Raw genomic sequence first — 21,649 nt, 5'->3', positions numbered from 1 at the left:
AGGCCAGGAGTTCAAGACCAGCCTGGGCAACATGGTAAACCCCATCTGTACTAAAAATACAAAAATTGGCCAGGCGTGGTGGCATGCACCTGTAATCCCAGCTACTCCAGAGGCTGAGGCACAAGAATTGCTTGAACCTGGGAGGTGGAGGTTACAGTGAGGTGAGATTGTGCCACTGCACTCCAGCCTGGGCAACAGAGTGAGACTCTGTCTCAAAAATAAACAAATACGATGACTCATGCCTGTAATCCCAGCACTTTGGGAGGCTAAGGGAGGTGGATCGCCTGAGGTCAGGAGTTTGAGACCAGGCTAGCCAACATGGTGAAGCCTACTAAAAATACAAGCCTACTAAAAATACAAAAAAGTAGTGTCTCTACTAAAAATACAAAAAAATTAGCTGGGCGTGGTGACACACACCTGTAATACCAGCTACTTGGGAGGCTGAGGCAAGAGAATTGCTTGAACCCTGGAGGCAGAGGTTTCAGTGAGCCGAGATCGTGCCATTGCACTGCAGTCTGGGCAACAGAGCAAGACTCTGTCTCAAAAATAATTAATTAAATAAACAAATTAAAATGAGCATAAAGTAAGTACTCATTTTATATTCAGCCATGGTGATGCTGCGTTATGTTGAACAAATGAGCAAGTAAAGGAAGGAGCAGACTGCTGTCACATCTTGGCATTTGACGATACCTCAGAAAAAACACTATTTTAGTGACTTTCTTCCTCAGCCACATATGGAGTCTGTTTCATGGTCAGCTGTCAACAGTACACGTGTAACTTCCCACAAAGCATAGGCCTCCCCTCCACTGCATCCTGAATTGGTTAATTTCAAGCCTCTATCTGAATGCTTGCTTCACTGAGGTGCTCATGTCCTAGCAAACTGTGCCATTCCATTCCATAACTGCCTTAATTGTTACTTTTTTTTTTCTCTTTTAAGAACCCAATACCTATCTCCTTGTAACCTCCATCAGTCTCACCCTGCTCTGTGGAAATTCAGAAAATTGAATCCCATAATCCCTATTCCTTATGACAGTTTTAGGTTCATTCATTCACTCCACAATTATTAAGCAATTGTTATGTGCTAGACATATTAGCATTGTGCCGAGGAGAAGCAGTCGTGATCCTCATGGATCCTGTGATTGGGTGGGAAAGACAGTCAACATGCACATAGATACTAATCACCATAATTTGTGAGAAATACTTGGAGAGTGCTATGGAGAGGAAAACAGGAGAAATTAAACACGGATGGTCAAAGCAGGCTTGTAGAAGGGAAGTGACATTTAAGCTGATGCCAGGCACGCTGGTTTGGGGGATGGGGGGAATTCCCTGCCCGCAGAGGGAACTGTGGAATGTGGGGTGGAGTGGAGAGAGACATGGGATTAGAGGAGTAGGCTATGGAGGGAACTTTATATGCATAATTAGAGAGTCTGAATTTTATTCCAAGTCCAAAGGGAAACCACTACAAGGTTTTAAGCAGGGGAGTGCCGATACCCATTTTATATTTGAAAAGGTAATTGGCTACCGTGTGGGCGTGAGGTGAGACAAAGGTGAATGGGGATTCCAGTAACAGGCACTTGATGATGGACTGAATTAGGATGGTCACCTGTAGATGGAAAGTAAACAGTTTTGAGAAGGATTTTGGAGGTAGAATCCAGGGGACTTGATGGATTACATACGGCAAGCAGGAGTGGAGAGCTCAGATATTCAGAGAGCAATCAGCTATGTGGCTGGCATCCTAGCATCCTTTCCAGTTAGATAGGCACCAGCCAGCACACTAGTATTTTCACTACTTCACCTAGTAGATTTCTAACTGGGAAGCTGGAGGTGCCATTTACTAAAATGAGGAAAACTAGAAGAAAAGTGAATTGAAGGAAATGAATTGTTGGATCAAAAGTTTTGGGTATTGTGTTAATTTTGATGCGTCTCTGAGATATTAAAATGCAGATGTCAAGTTGGCAATTGGATATCACAGACTAAGCTGGGATTTATTTATTTATTTATTTATTTTTTGAGACAGAGTCTTGCTCTGTCATCCAGGCTGAAGTGCCATGGCGTGATCTCAGCTCACTGCAACCTATGCCTCCTGGGTTCAAGCAGCTCTCCTGCCTCAGCCTCCCAAGTAGCTGGGATGACAGGCACCCACCACCACACCCAGCTGATTTTTTTTATTTTTAGTAGAGACCAGGTTTCACCACGTTGGCCAGGCTGGTCTTGAACTCTTTACCTCAGGTGATCCAGCCCGCTCTGCCTCCCAAAGTGCTGGGATTACAGGCGTGAGCCACCATGCCTGGCCTAAGCTGGGATTGTGAGCACGTTGTTGGAATGTAAAGCTATGGGAATGTACATGCTGTCACTTGAGCCTGAGTGTGCAAGGGGACAATGGGCCCAGGACTGCATCATAAGAGATGAATGGAAGAAGAGCAAAGAGATGGAGAAACAGGCCCCCACAGAAGGAAAGCCAGAAGAATGTGGGTCATGGAAGTTTGGGTAGGAGATGGGGATGGAAACTGGAGAGGGGTAGGTTTATAAAGATGGTAGACTCCAAAAGTAGGGAGGATAAAAGAGTTCATGGACAAGTTAACCCTTCCAGTACACTTGCTGTGGAAGAGAGCAGAACTTGGGGGCAGGGAGAAATCTGTCGTTTCCTCCTTTAATCTTTCATCCTAAATATTTCCCAATTCATTCCGTCATTCTTCATACACTGGTATTTCCAGAAGATTCTGTAACTTGGACGTAGCACTGTTTTCCCCAGAATAGGATGCTTCACCCAAAATGTGTTCTGGGGCAGGCCTGTTGCCTTTCTTTTTCTGCTCTACTTAAGAGATGAAGCTTAATTTAGCAGTTTAGGCAGCCGTGCCCTCTGTTGGCCTTTTCTGAAACTGCAATCAAGTCGAGCTTTGCAGTGCTGGCAGGCCAAGTTCCCTCTGTATTTGTGCAGTGAGAATTATAACCTAGAAGCAGGGGTAACAAGGAGCTCTTGAGAAAGTATCTCTGGTAACTAGTTGAGGTGGAAGACAACTCCAGGATAAGGCGGCAAAGCAGACTTTTATGATTCCCATTTAATAGATGAGGAAGCTGAAACTCAGATCCGGCATTGATAAGTGGCTGACACTGAACTCCGGAACTCCATCCTGAGTCCTGTTGTGGACTCCCAGAGCTATACTGTATTTCTTCTAAATGCTTTAGAATGTTATTTGCAAAAAAAAAAAAAGAAAGCAAAAAAAAAAAAAAAAAAGTTATTTGGAGAATGCAAATATAAAGTGAGTGTTTAAATGCCATTATTCTACTATACGTTTGTTTTTGTGTGCGTTTGTGGGTTTCTTTGGTTATTTTTATTATTTTCTTTTTTGAGACAGAGTTTTACTCTGGAATGTGGTGATATGATCTCTGCTCATTGCAACCTCTGCCTTCCGAGTAGCTGGGACTCCAGGCGTGTGCCACCACACCGGCTAATGTTTTTTGTATTTTTAGTAGAGACAGAGTTTTGTCATGTTACCCAGGCTGGTCTTGAACTCCTGAGCTCGAGTGATCCGCCCACCTCGGCTTCCAAAAGTGCTGGGATTACAGGTGCAAGCCACAGTACACAGCCTATTCTACTATACCTTTGTTCAGGACTATCTAAGAGGCAAATCTCAGGGAGTCAGAGATATTCATCCATTCTTTCATTCACCAGTTATTTACTGAGCACCTGCTCTGTGCTAGGCACTCTTCTATGTGATGGGGAATACAGGAGTGAACAAAGCAGACAAACTTCCTGCCCTCACATTCTAATATGAAGCGATAGACAATAAATAAGATAAACAAGGTAAGATGTATGCAGTTCATTAGATAGTGATGGTGGTAAGAAGGAAACAGGCCAGGTGGGGTGGCTCACGCCTGTAATCCTCCCTACTTTTGGAGCCAAGGTGGGAGGATTACTTGAGCCCAGGAGTTTAAGACCAGCCTGAGCAACACAGTGAGACACTGTTGCTACAAAAACTAAAAAGTTAGCTGGGCATGGTGGTGCATGCCAGTAGTCCAGCTACTTGGAGGATGAGGTGGGAGGATCTCTTGAGCCCAGGAGGTCGAGGCTGCAGTGAGCTGAGATCATACCACTGGACTCCAGCCTGGGCGACAGCGAGTCCCTGTCTCAAAAAATAAAAGGCCAGGCGTGGTGGCTCATGCCTGTAATCTCAGCACTTTGTGAGGCCAAGACGGGCAGATCACTTGAGGTCAGGAGTTCAAGACCAGCCTAGCCAACATGGTGAAACCCCATCTCTACTAAAAATACAAAAAAATTAGCCAGCCATGGTGGCCTGTGCCTATAATCCCAGCTACTTGGGAGGCTGAGGCACGAGAATTGCTTGAACTCGGGAGGCAGAGGCTACAGTGAGCCAAGATCGTGCCACTGCACTCCAGCCTGGGTGACAGAGTGAGACTCTGTCTCAAAAATAAAAAAAATAAATAAATAAATGAAATAAATAAATATTTAGAAGGAACCAGGAAGCAGGGAAGGGGAACATGAAACATGGAGCTGGGATGTTGGCGTGGAAAGGTTAGTTACAGTGACCAGGGAAGGTGGCTCAAAGGCCTAAGAGTAGGGAAGAAGCCAGCCACACAGATGCCAAATACAGAACATGCCAGGCAGAAGGCACAGCGGTTCAAGTGCTGAGGTGGGGATGTGTCTGGCACGTGAGAGAAACAGCGAGGAGGCCGGCACAAAGGGCAGAGAGAATACCGAGGAGAATGTTAGGGGAGAGGCAGAGATGTCACAGGGCACATCACTGCAGATGACCCTAGAGGTCATAAGAGGGACTTCAGTGGTGGTCCAAGAGAATCGGCTTTCTTTGGACAGTTTTAAGCAAAATATTGGAATAATCTGCTCCATTGTAACAGAAACATCCTAGCCGCTATGGATGGAGGGGCTGAAGCGAGGAGACCAGTGAGAAGGCTAGAAATGGTTTCATAGAAAAACCAAGAGAATTTTGCCGGCCATGGTGGCTCACGCCTGTAATCCCTGCACTTTGGGAGGCTGAGGCGGGCGGATCACCTCAGGTCAGAAGTTCGAGACCAGTCTGACCAACATGAAGAAACCCTGTCTCTACTAAAATACAAAACAATTAACTGTGCGTGGTGGTGCATGCCTGTAATCCCAGCTACCGGGAGGCTGAGGCAACAGAATCGCTTGAACCCAGGAGGCAGAGGTTGTGGTGAGCCGAGATCGTGCCATTGCACTCCAGCCTGGGCAACAAGAGTGAAACTCCGTCTCAAAAAAATAAAAATAATAAAAAAATTTTAAAGAAAGAAAAACCAATAGAATTTCATGAGGATAGAATGTGGGTTGTGAGAGACAGAGATGAGCCAAGGATGACACCATCCTTGAAACTGGAAACATCAAGTTGCAGTTGCCCAAGATGAAGAAGGCTCCAGGAGCAAAGGTTGCAGGGAGCAAAGGCTCCATTTTAGACATGTTAGCTTTGAGATTCCTGGAGATGTCCCATAGATATCTATGGACCCAGTGACAACTAGATCCATATATCCAGTCACCAACTGGATATATGGATCTGGTGTTAGGTAAGCATTGGAGCTAGAGATACAGATTCAGGGATTATCATCACTTAAATGGTATTTACATTCATGAGATGGATGGAATGGGATATGGGATGGGATGGAATGGGAGACAATGGGATGGGATAATATGTTAAATGGAAAAGATAAGAAGCTCAAGGACTAAGCCCTGTGGCCCTCAGTTAGAGGTTTGAATGATAGAAGGAATGGCCAGAAGTGGTGGAAAATAAACTAATGAATTGTGGTGTCATGGAAGCCAAACGAAGAAATGAAGAAAATAGTTTAAGGCTGGGCACAGGGGCACATACTTATAATACCAACACTTTGGGATACCAAGGTGGGCAGATCACTTGAGCTCAGATGTGGGAGACCAGCCTGAGCAACATGGCAAAAACTCCATCTCTACAAATACAAAAAAATTAGCCAGGGCCGGGCGTGGTGGCTCACGCCTATAATCCCAGCACTTTGGGAGGCCAAGGTGGGCGGATCACCTGAGGTCAGGAGTTTGAGACCAGCCTGGCCAACATGGTGAAACCCCGTCTCTACTAAAAATATAAAAATTAGGCCAGGCACGGTGGCTCACACCTGTAATCCCAGCACTTTGGGAGGCCAAGGCAGGTGGATCATGAGGTCAAGAGATGGAGACGATCCTGGCCAACATGGTGAAACCCCATCTCTACTAAAAATACAGAAATTAGCCAGGCGTGGTGGCGTGTGCCTGTAGTCCCAGCTACTCGGGAGGTTGAGGCGGAGAATCGCTTGAATCCAGGAGGCGGAGGTTATAGTGAGCCAAGATCGTGCCACTGCACTCCAGCCTGGTGACAGAGCGAGACTCCGTCTCAAAAAAAAAAAAATTAGTCAGGCATGGTGGCGGGTGTCTGTAATCCCAGTTAGGAGGCTCAGTCAGGAGAATCACTTGAACCTGGGAGGCAGAGTTTGCAGTGAGCCAAGATCGCACCACTGCACTCCAGCCCAGGTGACAAGAGTGAAACTCTATCTCAAAAAAAAAAAAAAATTAGCCGGGCCTGGTGGTGCATGCCTGTGGTCCCAGCTACGTGGGAGGCTGAGGTGGGACGATCACTTGAGCCTGGGAAGTCAAGGCTACAGTGAGTTGAAATCATATCACTGCACTCCAGCCTGAGCAACAGAGTGAGACCCTGTCTTTAAAAAAAAAAAGTCTGAAAGAGAGAATAGTCCATTGTGTCAAATGGTCCAGATAAGTTGGATAAGATCAGGATTGAGAACTGACCCTTGGATATAGCATGGTTTCTCTAATTCTCCCCTTCCTTATAATAAAATACCTTGTTTTCACTTTTTCCCCAGGTTGTAGCAGATACCAACATAAGTGCCATAGCAGCTCAGCTTGAAAACATGTCTACAGGCTACCACCTTGGTTCACCCACTGCTGAACACCATCGAGAAGACACAGAGTGAGTATTTCAGATGCAGAGGGCCTATTATGCATGTGGGCAAAGCTCAGAAGAACTTTTCCAGATACTCAAGTGCACTCTAAAGGAGAGGAGGCCAAAGCACCCATGACTTTTTCTAAATTCTAGGGAATCCTTATTTCTCACAAGGCTTAATTCCACCATATGAGTTCTTGAAAGACCACTGTTGCAGGGCCTGTGCACATGCTGCACCTGGTCACTTTGACACAGTGCCTATGCCTGCTTCCCTAAGAAACCACGGATGTATAGCCCAAGTGCACCCTGCTTTATTGTGCAAGGAGCCATGTTTCCTGAACTTCTAGGCTAAAATCTTGTTCTGAGATGAAATCTTGTTGTTATACTTGCTGACATGTTTCATTAAAACCAGTCATTGCAGTTAAAGTCATTCATTAAAGCAGGGTTTCTCAAACTAGAATGTGCATAAGAGTAATCTAAGGGCCGGGCACAGTGGCTCATGCCTGTAATGCCTGCATTTTGGGAAGCCGAGGCGGGTGGATCACCTGAGGTCAAGAGTTCGAGACCAGCCTGGCCAACATGTGAAACCCTGTCTCTATTAAAAATATAAAAAATTAGCCAGGCGTAGTAGCAGGTGCCTGTAATCCCAGCTACTCAGGAGGCTGAGGCAGGAGAATTGCTTGAACCCAGGAGGCAGAGGCTGCAGTGAGCCAAGATTGCACCACTGAACTCCAGCCTGGGCAATAAGAGGAAAACTCCATCTCAAAGAAAAAAAAAAAAAGAGTAATCTAGGTAGCATGTTTAAAGATGCTAATTCCCAGGCCACATCCCAAAATTCTGACTAGGTGGTCTATGGTGGATTCCAGAAACCTGATGTTAACAAGTTTCCCAGAGTGATTCTGCTACAGGTGGGCAAAGGATCTACACTTTGAGAAAGGCTGCCTAAAGCTATTCCTCGCAGGTACCAGCAGTGCCTGGTCACTAGTAGGTGCTTAATAAATGTTTGTTGACAGATCTGGATGGTTCATTTGAAGGATCTCATGGTCATAGCCCATCCAACTTTTTCCTCGTAGTTCCCCACCTAAATGACATCTTTGAGTTTTTCTTGAGGAAAGAATATTAAATTAAGCTCATTCTACCTTTTTCTCATTATAAAAGTAATACATGCCTGCCATAAAAATACAACAAAACATAGAAATATAACATTTTTCAAATTATGGTGGCCTTTTCCTTAAAAAAAAAAAAAAAAAAAAAAAAAAGGACCTTTATAGGAAGTACAGTGTACCTTTAGCATCCTTTGATGTGTCTGTGGAAACACAGAGATCCCCTTGTAATCTTAATTCCTTTGCTATAATTCCATGGCCTCTGGCAGGCTGGGAACAACAAGCTTAAAGGAATTTTAAAATCACTCAGAACAAACATTGGGATTTTTTTTTTTTTTTTTTTTTTTTTACTAGTCTTCTATATGAAAGTAAATTTAAACTAATTGGTTGAAAATGTTATGATAGGCCGGGCGCGGTGGCTCAAGCCTGTAATCCCAGCACTTTGGGAGGCCGAGACGGGCGGATCACGAGGTCAGGAGATCGAGACCATCCTGGCTAACCCGGTGAAACCCCGTCTCTACTAAAAAATACAAAAAACTAGCCGGGCGAGGTGGCGGGCGCCTGTAGTCCCAGCTACTCGGGAGCCTGAGGCAGGAGAATGGCGTGAACCCGGGAGGCGGAGCTTGCAGTGAGCTGAGATCTGGCCACTGCACTCCAGCCTGGGCGACAGAGCGAAACTCCGTCTCAAAAAAAAAAAAAAAAAAGAAAATGTTATGATATTGTGAGATCAATGGAGGCAAATTCCATCTGATGTTGCCAGTTGAGGAGTAGAGCCACACTCCTCCCTCTTCCCCTGAAAACACGTCCCTGAGTATAAATAGGCACAATTATAAAGGTCTTTAATGATTTGGGGCCACAGGAGGTAGCTCTAAAACAATGGCTTTGGGCATCTAGGTTCCCATTCCAGTAACTTTGGAAATGGGGGCTGTGTTTGAAAGAAGAAACATGAATCGAATTTGTATCCGGCCAGTGAGCTGTTACTGAGAGTGCTTGTAAGGCCACGAAGTGGGGAAAAGTAGAGCCTTATTCATAACGTCGTAATCATTCAGCTATAGGGGACAATTCATCAGTATCTCAACAGATATTTATTGAGCACCATTCTAAGGCCAGACACTTAGATACAAGTGCTAGGTCCTGAGGATGCAAACTTAGAAATGTAAGTAAAGATACTGCCCCAGTCCCCAAAGAGCTGCCAGAGAAGTGGAAGAACAGACCCATAAATCCATGGTTATAAAAGATAACTATAGGAGAGCTAAATTCATTGAGAGAGGGTCCTGTGAAACCATGGATATAGGGCATAACTCAATGAAGGAGTGTAGTTGGAGAAGCTAATGCTTAAGCTTAAGAGAACTGGAGCCTGCCTGGAGCCAGGCATAGTGGTGCATGCTTGTAGTCCCAGCTACTCAAGAGGCTGAGGCGGGAGGATCACTTGAACCCAGGAGTCTGAGGCTGCAATGGGCTGCGATTGTTCCACTGTACTCCAGCCTAGGAGACAGAACAAGACCCTGTCTCAAAAAAAAGAAAAATATTTGGAATAAGCAGGTGGCATTCAAAATAGTTAAGTGTGGTGGCTCACTCCTGTAATCCCAGCACTTTGAGAGGCCAAGGCGTGGGCAACATAGTCAGACTCTGTGTTTATAAAAATATGTAAAGACAAACAGAACAGTTAAAAACAGTTAACAAGGCCAGGTGTGGTGGCTCACGCCTGTAATCCCACCACTTTGGGACGCCAAGGCAGACAGATCACCTGAGGTCAGGAGTTCAAGACCAGCCTAACCAACATGGAGAAACCCCATCTCTACTAAAAATACAAAATTAGCCAGGCATGGTGGCGCATGCCTGTAATCCCAGCTACTTGGGAGGCTGAGGCAGGAGAATCACTTGAACCCAGGAGGTGGAGGTCGCGGTGAGCTGAGATCATGCCATTGCACTCCAGCCTGGGCAACAAGAGCGGAACTCCATCTCAAAAAACAAAAACAAACAAACAAAAAATCAGTTAACAATTTATATAGCATAGATCATCAGCAGTAACTATGAATGTCTGCTGTAAACAACCAGTAAGTACATCAACAAACAACTGGTAACAATGTGAACCAGCTGAAAACCCTTTAATAAACCCAGCGAAATTGAAGAGGAAGAATATTCTAGTTAAATAGAACAATATATTCAAAGATCGCTTGTGTCCCCATTTTGCAAATTTCTCTAAGTACATGAATGGCTGAGTTTATATGAGATGACTTTGCCTCTCAGACATGCATGTTGCCACAAAACAAAGGATGCTGCCAGTACACAAATGTGAATTACCTATCATAAATAAGACAGGGTCTGGGTTTCTGCCTTTTGAGCAATAGCATTTGGGAATAAGAAATTGGCATCACCTAAGCTTTCATTAAGATTAAATTACTGGGAACCCACATAGGTAATTTAATTTTTAGCCATGTTGTTTCTGAGAGAGAAGACTTCCACACTGGATGAAGCTTTGAAAAGCTAAATTTTACACTTGAAACAGATTTTCTTTCTCCATTTTGCTTCACCTTGGTTTCTCTCTTCTCTCCTGGATTTCAGTTCTCATTTACACAGTCATGATCCTGAGTTTCTGACAAGCACCACACATGGTGCTGGGAAGGCTCAGATGACTAAGACAAAGAGGTCATAGTCTGGTAGAGGAAATGGATGGCAAAGTAATTACAATATGATATAGTCAGTGCCAAAATGGAAATTTGGACTCAGTGCAGGGGAAGCACAGAAAAGGATGTGGAGGCCAGGCACGGTGGCTCACGCCTGTAATCCCAGCACTTTGGGAGGCCGAGGCAGGTGGATCACCTGAGGTCAGGAGTTTGAGACCAGCCTGGCCAACATGGTGAAACCTCGTCTCTATAAAAATACAAAAATTAGCCGGATGTGGTGGCAGATGCCTGTAATCCCAGCTACTCGGGAGGCTGAGACTAGGAGAATTGATTGAACCTGGGAGGCGGAGGTTGCTGTGAGCCGAGACCGCACCACTGCACTCCAGCCTGGGTGACAGAACGAGACTCTGTCTCAAAAAAAGAAAAAAAGGATGTGGAACCCATCCTCCCAAGAGAGGCAGGAGAACCTCACATTAGAAGTGAGTTTGAGGAATGAGTTCCTGCCTTAGGTGGAAGTGGCCAGGGCAGTCAGGCAGAAAAGGAACAGCAGTCTGGGTGCGGCAGCTCACACCTGCAATCCCAGCACTTTGTAAGGCGTCAGATGGATCACCTGAGGTCAGGAGTTCGAGACCAGCCTGGCCAACGTGGCGAAACCTCGTCTCTACTAAAAATACAAAACTTAACTGGGCATGGTAGCACACCCGTGTAATCCCAGCTACTCAGGAGGCCGAGGCAGGAGGATCGCTTGAACCTGGGAGGTGGAGGTTGCAGTGAGCCAAGATTGTGCCACTACACTCCAGCCTGGGCGACAGAGCAAGACTCTGTCTCAAAAGAAAAAAAAAGATAAAAGAAAAGGAGCAGCAGTTTCCTGAATTGCAGGCTGCTGCTGCCTATTACAGACAAGAGTTCACTTGAAGTCTCCCACCACACTAGGAGATACGCTGCCTGTCTTTCCATGCACATGCTTCAAGGATGTGATGACAGCTTCCTTCAGCTGTCAGCCGTAAGTTTAAAAGTTAAAAACTGGCTGGGTGCAATGGCTCATGCCTGTAATCCCAGCACTTTGGGAGGTCGAGGCAGGCAGATCATTTGAGGTCAGGAGTTCGGGACCAGCCTGGCCAACATGGTGAAACCCCATCTCTACTAAAAATACAAAAATTAGCCAGGCATGGCACGCACCCATAGTCCCAGCTCCGTCTCAAAAAAATAAATAAATGAAAAGAGTTAAAAACTAAGCATATAGAAGAGTGCTTTGATAATTTCAGCATCATGACTTTATCTTTAATTAGAAATCAGTGAGTTTTATGGAAGAGAAACCTCTAAAACATCAAGAATATAGGTGATTAATTGGCATGACGTGAGAAGTTTTAAAATAACTTTCTAGATTGCTTTCTGAGAGTTTGATTTGATAAACCAAACTTCATAGTTTTGCAGTATGAAAGTCTCTCTCAAATCTGTATTCTTCCAATAAAATGAAATTCCCTCTCGATATCTATTCTGGAATTAAACAGCATGCATTGTGTTTTCAGAACACCTCCACCTAAGATTATTACTTTGGAGAAAGGCTCTGCAGGATTGGGGTTTAGTATTGTAGGGGGTTATGGAAGTCCCCATGGAGACCTGCCAATTTATGTCAAGACTGTATTTGCAAAGGTATATTTTCTTTTTTAATGTACTTTTTTAAAAAAATTAAACCTAGGTGAGATTTTTTTTTAAGTGTTTTGCTTAGCTTTACTTTGGGTTAAACCTGGATGTGTGCATGTATGCTTATTTCATTTGAATCTTATAGGAAATTCTCACACCAGAATAGTGAAAGAAGAGTTCTTTTACAATGGCGGAGCCACAAGAAGTGCAGTTTTCTTTGGACTCTATTACGGAAGCAGATGCTCACAGATTTTTAGAGTGTCTTCTTTCAGCAACACAGCATAAGGAGCAGTGCCACTCTTTAGAAGGTGTCCTTGGAAATATTGTTCTGAACTAGAAAAAAGATTTGGCCTTCTTCTTGAAAATAATAGGCACTGGGGGCTGAGGCAGAAAGGTTTGTGCTGTGCAAGCCTCGAATCAGTGCATTCTGCATTCTTTTTCTTTTTTTTGAGATGGAGTTTTGCTCTTGTCACCGAGGCTGGAGTGCAGTGGCATGGTCTCAGCTCACTGCAACCTCCGCCTCCCCGGGTTCAAGCAATTCTCTTGCCTCAGTAGCTAGGACTCCAGGCGCACGCCACCACATCTGACTAATTGTTGTTTTTGGTAGAGATGGGGTTTCGCCACGTTGCCCAGGCTGATTTCAAACTACTGAGCTCAGGCGATCCACCCACCTCGGCCATCCAAAGTGCTGGTAGGTGTGTGTCACTGTGCCCAGCCTGAGTAATTATTTTTAACTTCATTGTAATTTTTTTAATTGGAATTTAATTTTTAAATAAATTTTGAAGATCTCTGAGAAGTATTTCAAATTGATATTACAATTTTTTTTCTTCTTTGGTTTTATCACAGTCATTTGTTTATGAACAGATCTTGTTGAACTGCTTTAGTTTCCTAAAGAAATAAAGGTCTTCAAGACTGGGCATAGTGGCTCACGTCTATAATCCCAGCACTTTGGGAGCCTGAGGTGGGCGGATCACCTGAGTTCAAGACCAGCCTGGTCAACATGGTGAAACCCTTCTCTACTAAAAAACACAAAAATTAGCCTGGTGGTACACACCTGTGATCCCAGCTACTTGGGAGGCTGAGACATGAAAATCCCTTGAATCTGGGAGGCAGTGGTTTACATGAACCCAGATGGCACCACTACACTCCAGCCTGGGCAACAGAGTGAGACTCCATCTCAAAAAAAAAAAAAAAAAAAAAAAAGACAGAGAGAGAGATAAAGGTCTTCGAAAGGAGGAATAAGAAGGAATCTGTCTCTTTCTAGAAAGCTATACTATACATTAAATACAAGCTTGCTTTTACCTGTGCAGATCTTAGATCTTATCACCTGTTAATTGGGCCCAGTGAACTGCCATAAAACCCTTAAGTCATTTGGTATTCGCTTTTGGGCCACATTGAGCAGCTGCACATTTACCCACTTCCTGCGTCTTGCGAGAGTGCCTATTAGGGCACGGTATTCCCAAACACAACCTGTTAAACTGGTTATAGGCAAAAGTGGAGAGGAAAGGCAGCACAGAAACATTCTGGGTAGCAGAATGCTTATCCCCAAGGTAGATAAACCATCAACTGACCATCCTTCTCCTATGACACATTTAATACCATAAGTTGTTGGGATAATTATTCTTTGGAGGGCATTATTATACTTTGCTTTTGAAATAGCCAGCTATGTGGATAAGGACAGTGGGAAGGCTGCATAATTAGCCCCCATGTTTTAACACGTTCTGCTGGCCTGCCGTTGCTTCCACAAAGCCCCTCCAGAATGTTTGCAATCACCCGTTCACTTCATGGTAACTGGATACAGACACAACATGGGGTCAGCTTCTAAGGCCTTTTGACCTGGATCCAGAGCTCAGCAGGCTGCCCCAGCTGTCTACACTTTCAATAGATTGGTAGGCTGGGACCCAGACACGTTTTGACAGGACACCAGAACATGCAGCTGGGAGCCAGACACCCTGACATGGCACCAGAACATACAGCTAAGAGTAAAATGCCTGTGCATTGCTGGTGAATTTTTAAAAGAACCCAGCAGCATCCACACAGTGGGACAAGAGTAGTGGGAATAAAGAATGGACTGCGGCTCACACAGAATGCCCTCTTCAAAGGCCCCACTGAAAGAGCTCCTTTAGGAAGCACCCATGGAAGTAGAAACATTGTAAGGAATAGATATTGAATATCCTTCGTGTATTTCATTACTTACAGAATGGCACACCTAAAAATGAAAAGCCCTGAATTAAAAAAAATAAAAGGACAAATTTCTAAGCCATATCCCGTGGCCCACTTAGCGCAGTGAGTCTTACTAAAAGAATATTCCAGGCCAGGCACGGTGGCTCACACCTGTAATCCCAGCACTTTGGGAGGCCGAGGCGGGCAGATCACGAGATCAAGAGATCAACACCATCCTGGCTAACACAGTGAAACCCTGTCTCTACTAAAAATATAAAAAAATTAGCCAAGCGTGGTGGTGGTCACCTGTAGTCCCAGCTACTCTGGAGGCTGAGGCAGGAGAATGGCATGAACCCGGGAGGCGGAGCTTGCAATGAGCCAAGATCACGCCACTGCACTCCAGCCTGGGCGACAGAGCGAGACTCTGTTTCAAAAAAAAAAAAAAAAAAAAAGAATATTCCAGTAGGGCAGGACATGGTGGCTCACACCTGTAATCCCAGCACTTTGAGAGGCTGAGGCAGGAGAATAACTTGAGTCCAGGAGTTCAAGATCAGCCTGGACAACAACAAAAATGAGGTGGGGACAACCCCATCTCTAAAATGAAAAAGATTTTTTAGAAAACTCCAATGTAGGCCAGGCATGATGGCTCACGCCTATAATCCCCAGCACTTTGGGAGGCTGAGGCAGGCAGATCACTTGAGGTCAGGAGTTCAGAACCGGCCTGGCCAACATGGTGAAATCTTCTCTCTACTAAAAATACAAAAATTAGCCATTCGTAGTGACAGGCACCTGTAATCCCAGCTACTCGGGAGGCTGAGGCACGAGAATCACTTGAACCTGGGAGGTGGAGGTTGCAGTGAGCTGAGATCCCACCACTGCTCTCCAGCCTGAGCAACAGAGTGAGACTCAGTCTCAAAAAAAAAAAAAAAAATCCAAGCCAGCCTTAGGTCTTAGTCCCTTCAGCAGCCAAATTTTATCCTAAGCCAAATAAGAGATTGACCCAAAGACTTCCGCAACTCTAAAAATGTACGGAGCAGTTTTTCAGAGCCTATGAAATCTGAACCATGAACTTGGTTGTCACCAGTGTTTTATGTTATTTACCACCATGTTGAGTAAATGCCATGTGTCATACATTTAATCCTTAGAACAGGCCACAAGGTAGATAGTAGATGCCCATTTTACGGCATCTGAGAAGACTAAGTGACCAACTCGGGACAAATAGCAAGTGAGTAAAGAGGCACAATTACGAAGTAGGTAGAGGTTTTCAAGCCATGTATTTATTTCGTTTTTACCTTTTCCCCTGTAGTCCACAAATGCCACATTGGTAAAGCAGGAGAATAGATACACATCAGTAAGTGCTCATCAACCAACCACTGCAACACCAGAGACAGTCCAAATCCTAGAAAGTTAAAAAATCATCCTGGCTGGGCACGGGCTCATGCCTGTAATCCCAGCACTCTGGGAGGCTGAGGCGGGTGGATCACCTGAGGTCAAGAGTTCGAGACCAGCCTGGCCAACATGGTGAAACTCTCTCCTAAAAATACAAAAATTACCCAGGCCTGATGGCAGATGCCTGTAATCCCAACTACTCGGGAGACTGAGGCAGGAGAATTGCTTGAACCCGGGAGGTAGAGGTTGCAATGAAGCAAGATCGCACCATTGCACTCCAGCCTGGGTGACAAGAGTGAAACTCCTTCTCAAAAAAATTTAAAAATTCTTTTTTTGCATTACTAAAAAAGATAAAGAGCTTAACATAGTTTTTTTGTTTTTTTTTTTTTTGTTTTTTTTTTTTGAGACGGAGTCTCGCTCTGTCGCCCAGGCTGGGGTAAAAAACTAATTTACACAGATATCTGAGATTTACTGAAGCCCTTAAATCTTAGCATGTAAAATTTAATGAAATCAACTTTGCTTGTAATTCTGATTTTATCCAGTAAAACTACTTGTTTAATTTTGTCAGCCGGGCACGGTGGCTCAAGCCTGTAATCCCAGCACTTTGGGAGGCTGAGACGGGCGGATCACAAGGTCAGGAGATCGAGACCATCCTGGCTAACACGGTGAAACCCCGTCTCTACTAAAAAATACAAAAAACTAGCCGGGCGAGGTGGTGGGCGCCTGTGGTCCCAGCTACTCCGGAGGCTGAGGCAGGAGAATGGCGTAAACCCGGGAGGCGGAGCTTGCAGTGAGCTGAGATCCGGCCACTGCACTCCAGCCTGGGCGACAGAGCCAGACTCAGTCTCAAAAAAAAAAAAAAAAAAAAAAAAATTTGTCTTTAGTACAGTTGACCCATTACTTTCTTAAAAGATTTGAGTGAAGTTGCAAGTTTTGGGTTTTTTGTTTTTTGTTTTTTTTTTTTTTGAGTCAGAGTTTCGCTCTTTTTGCCCAGGCTGAGTGCAATGGGGCTATCTCAGCTCACTGCAGCCTCCACCTCCCAGGTTCAAGTGATTCTCCAGCCTCAGCCTCCCAAGTAGCTGGGATTACAGGTGTGCGCCATCACACCCAGCTAATTTTTTTATTTTTAGTAGAGACAGGATTTCACCATGTTGGCCAGTCTGGTCTCGAACTCCTGATTTCAGGTGATCCTCCTGCCTTGGCCACCCAAAGTGCTGGGATTACAGGCATGAGCCACTGTGGCTGGCCAGTTGCAAGTTATTAATACTTAATTTTGATATTTTGCCCACAGTATATACCTGATTTCGAATACTTTTTTTTCTTTTTTTTTGAGACAGTGCTCACTCTGTCACCCAGTCTGGAGTGCAGTGGCACTATCTCAGCTCACTCCAACCTCTGCGGGTTCAAGTGATCCTCCTGCTCAGCCTCCCAAGTAGCTGGGATCATAGTCATAAGCTACCACAGCCGGCTAATTTTTTGTAGAGGCAGAGTTTCACCATGTTGCCCAGGCTGGTCTCAAACTCCTGAGCTCAAGCAATCCTCTCACCTGAGATTCACAAAGTGCTGGGATTACAGACGTGAGCCACTGCACCCAGCGGGTTTTGAATATTCTTTATTGCACATTCATTTAGAAATTCCACCATTCTCATGGTTTAGAAAACCTGTCTGATTCCCAGCATCTCAGGACCTCCAAGCTGCACATGGACACAGGTCTCAGGAGCGCTGGTGCCTCCTAGCTCGGCTTCTGATTGAGTTGGTCAACAGCCAAGTGCCTGTAGGCTTTGGTTGCCCCCTGAAGTTTGACCTCGTTTAGAGGATTCTTGTGGCACTGACTTTTCAAGGGACTTAAACAGTTACCCCCTACAGATGGTGAAACCTCCTGTAAATCATTTTTTAGGTCTTTTCTTCCCTTACCAGTCCAAAATGTTTCTAGTAATATCGTGGCATTTTTAGATATGCAGCTTTAGAGTGAAAAAACCCCGAAGTTTCACTGGCTTTGTGCCGTTTTGAGGAGCCATGCATGACTGAGTATATAATAAAAGTAGTCATTTAGAAACCTATTTAGATGATCAAAGATAAAGTGGAAGGTTTTGAATATGATATTACAAAATTTTAGAGATGCTACACTTGTACATATTTATATATAGATAACAGCTTTATTGAGATATCATTCACTTACCATATAATCCACCCATTTAAAGACTACACTTATTTTTGACAGATCACAGTGCTGATAGCTTAATAATGCAATGGGAACTCTGTATAATGGTGGTATTATAAGACTAACACCAGATTCAATTCTATCTGCCTTTTTTTGTATATTACATTTCCATGAATAAGAGGTGATATGACATCCAATTCCATTTATACTAAATAGTGAAATAAGGTTCTACTTGTATTAAAAGAAGTGTATCAGTACATTTCAACTAGTATGTTATTTAGATTATCCATAATTGTAGTTACTATTCAACCATTATTATTCAAACAACGTATCTTACATTTTTCCTCATTTAAAACACTACCTAGAAAAAAACTTTAATTGGTAGTTTTTAAAGTTCCTCTTTTAATATGCACACCAGACAGAAGTTAGAGTTTTTAATATGAATGTTATATGAACTGTGCTTTAGCCTGGATTAAACTGGAATGTTTCTTGTTTGTAGGGAGCCGCTGCAGATGACGGCCGATTAAAACGAGGGGATCAGATTTTAGCTGTTAATGGCGAGAGCCTGGAAGGTGTTACTCACGAGCAAGCGGTCGCCATTCTCAAACACCAGAGAGGGACTGTAACCTTAACTGTGCTGTCGTGAGCCTCGGGCCTGGTCACAAGATAGATGTTGTTGTTTAGAATATCCACAGGCAGATGAAGTTCTGAGTGGGTATGAAAAGCACCCTCAACTAAAATGCACCTTCATTCTTATTTCTTGTCCTCTCTGCTCAGGAGAAATGGCTGAGGTTTCATGTGAATTTCCCAAATCAATAATCATCTCCTAATGTTTCCCAGTTCCTGTCACCTGTTGGTGAGGTTGATTTCTAAAACTGAAATTAGTCTGTTTTGCATTTAATTTCAGTGTTCTGATTTCTTTTTTTTTTTTTTTTTTGAGACTGAGTCTCTGTCGCCCAGACTGGAGTGCAGTCTGGGCCATCTTGGCTCACTGCAACCTCTGCCTCCCAGGTTGGAGCAATTCTTCTGCCTCAGCCTCCCGAGTAGCTGAGATTACAAGCATGCATCACCATGCAGGGCTTATTTTTGTATTTTTAGTAGAGACAGAGTTTCCCCATATGGGCCAGGCTAGTCTTGAACTCCTGACCTCAGGTGATCTGCCTGCCTTGGCCTCCCAAAGTGCTGGGATTCCAGGTGTGAGCCACCGCGCCCAGCCCAATATTCTGATTTTAACCAATTGGTTCTGATTATATTTGCCAAACCTGGAGTTAACCTCGCTTTCCTTATGCTCTTCTCTCCCTATCCCCTACTCATACCGAGGCTTAACAGCAACCTCAGATCTCACCCAATGGACAGAAACAAATGTTAAGCAACTTGTCATCTCACTCATGATTTACTTATGCTAATTGTCTCTTCAAGCAAGCAAGAAAACATCAGCAGTGTAATTAATTTACCAGTGATCCCCGAGATGAAATACCAGATTCTCCTATGGGAAATTACTGTGCACTCTTCTGTATGACTTATAGTCAAATAAGTCTCAAATTCATTTCTCTGGATAGATCTTTATATGCTAGTCATTGGTGATTTTGATGAGTCAATTTACAGACTGTAATCTTCTAAAAATTCTGAAAGACTAATTGTTTTCTGCGCCATCTAAATGCATACCACTGAGCAACTGAACCTTATTCTCAACAGGAACAACTAGCATACATGTTCTGAATTCTAACAATGCTAAATTAAATTCAAATCCAGGAAGATCACCTGGAATTAATGGCATTTCGGTAGGCAGGCATCATTCCCACCCCTCGGTCTTAGGAAAAGGAGGTAGAAGCCCCAGAACCACACTGCAGAGATAAGCAAGTTTTGTCTCAAGTCAAACAAGGTCTGGGTGGCCTTGGCCTTGTACAAAGTAGGGAGACATATTTGATTATCTTTCCCTTCACCTCCATAGCAGTCAGTCCAGCAGCACAAACTGCAGGAACCTAAATGGAGCAACATACTTAGCTGCAAAGTGAGCAAATGAATTGAGCCTAGGAATCTGTGATGAAAATGCATGGCTGAAGTTTCCTGATCTCCAAGGAGACTCCCATTTGCTGAAGTTTTGCATGCTAAGAAAGCAGCTACAGCAGAAAATACAAGAATACTTTTAAGTCGATTATTGGCAATCTTACTCATATATTAGCAAGAAAAAGGGAGAGATGCTTACTGGTGGATGCTATAGAGTCCTCTGTTTTTAAAAGTACCATGGCCAGGTACAGTGACTCACGCCTGTAATCCCAGCACTTTGGGAAGCCAAGGCAGGTGGATCATGAGGTCAGGAGTTTGAGACCAGCCAGGCCAACATGGTGAAACCCTGTCTGTACTAAAAATACAAAAATTAGCCGGGTGTAGTGGCAGGCGCCTGTAATCCCAACTACTCAGGAGGTTGAGGCGGGAAAATTGCTTGAACCTGGGAGGTGGAGGTTGCAGTGAGCCAAGTTCGTGCCACTGCACTCCAGCCTGGGTAACAGAGCAAGACTCTGTCTCAAAAAAAAAAAAAAAAAAAAAAAAAAAAAAAAAAGGCCGGGCGCGGTGGCTCAAGCCTGTAATCCCAGCACTTTGGGAGGCCGAGACGGGCGGATCACGAGGTCAGGAGATCGAGACCATCCTGGCTAACCCGGTGAAACCCCGTCTCTACTAAAAATAAAAAAAAAAAACTAGCCGGGCGAGGTGGCGGGTGCCTGTGGTCCCAGCTACTCGGGAGGCTGAGGCAGGAGAATGGCGGGAACCCGGGAGGCGGAGCTTGCAGTGAGCTGAGGTCCGGCCACTGCACTCCAGCCCGGCGACAGAGCGAGACTCCGTCTCAAAAAAAAAAAAAAAAAAAAAAACCCATGAAGGATGAGTACTAGAGTCAGTAATAGAAGTAGTTTAGCATTATTTAACTACAACACAATGCTGCAAATATTTCACAGTAATTGTCAAAGTTTAACGGGCTCTAATTTAAAATGTTATTTAATAAGTATAGATTTTAATTGAGAATTATCTTTGAGTAGATGTAATCACAAAGTGCATTAACTCTTACTGGAATATTTTATGGCTATTCCAAAGTATAGAGTGCCTAAATTTTGTGTTGAAAATGTCTTTCATGACAATATTAAGTTTTCTGAAATTACACATGGCTTTTAAAATTTCTAACGTATCCAAGATGTGCAGTGTTGTTAGGATCTCATTTTTCAATGCATGAAAAGCCACCAACCTCAGAACATTTTGTGTTAATTGTACCTGCAAGAACACCTCAGGCAAGCCACGAAGAAATGAAACCCAAATGAAACTTGAAAATGCACCTTAAAATATACATATACATATAATAGTTTTGAAATGGGATTCTGCTTTATTTTGATGGAATGGCCATTAAATACACATTTTGAGATAATACATTGTTGTTGTGTTTCTTTATACATTATCCTTTTAGGTCATGCTAGTAAAAGTATATTGATGAAGGATTTATGATGCTTTATACTTCTTACTGCACTAAATTGATAGAACTAGTACTTGTCATAATCGGTTCTGTCTCTGCTTGCATGACTAATAAGTAATTGCCTTTCCAAAAAGATATTTTTGCCTCAGAACTTA

At 43.9% G+C, this 21,649-nt stretch overlaps 1 protein-coding gene across 5 annotated transcripts in view; it reads left to right on the top strand.

The window, feature by feature from the left end:
• Nucleotides 1-21,449, top strand: part of LOC105495168 (PATJ crumbs cell polarity complex component) — a 428,227-nt gene extending 406,778 nt beyond the window's left edge. For 4 of the 5 annotated variants that reach the window (XM_011764431.2, XM_011764430.2, XM_011764428.2 and 1 more), the window contains 3 exons: nt 6,871-6,977; nt 12,210-12,333; nt 18,537-21,449. In XM_011764431.2, coding sequence (XP_011762733.2) covers nt 6,871-6,977; nt 12,210-12,333; nt 18,537-18,683 — 378 coding nt within the window. In that variant the 3' untranslated portion in view covers nt 18,684-21,449. The remainder of the gene's footprint in view (nt 1-6,870; nt 6,978-12,209; nt 12,334-18,536) is intronic. The other variant, XM_011764432.2, reaches the window with a different exon arrangement.
• Nucleotides 21,450-21,649: the final 200 nt, after the last annotated feature.

The sequence above is a fragment of the Macaca nemestrina genome, chromosome 1, assembly GCF_043159975.1.
Source record: "Macaca nemestrina isolate mMacNem1 chromosome 1, mMacNem.hap1, whole genome shotgun sequence".
Classification (NCBI taxonomy): Eukaryota; Metazoa; Chordata; class Mammalia; order Primates; family Cercopithecidae; genus Macaca; species Macaca nemestrina.
Note: the sequence above shows the minus strand (reverse complement) of the source record. Positions and strands in the feature narration are given on the sequence as shown.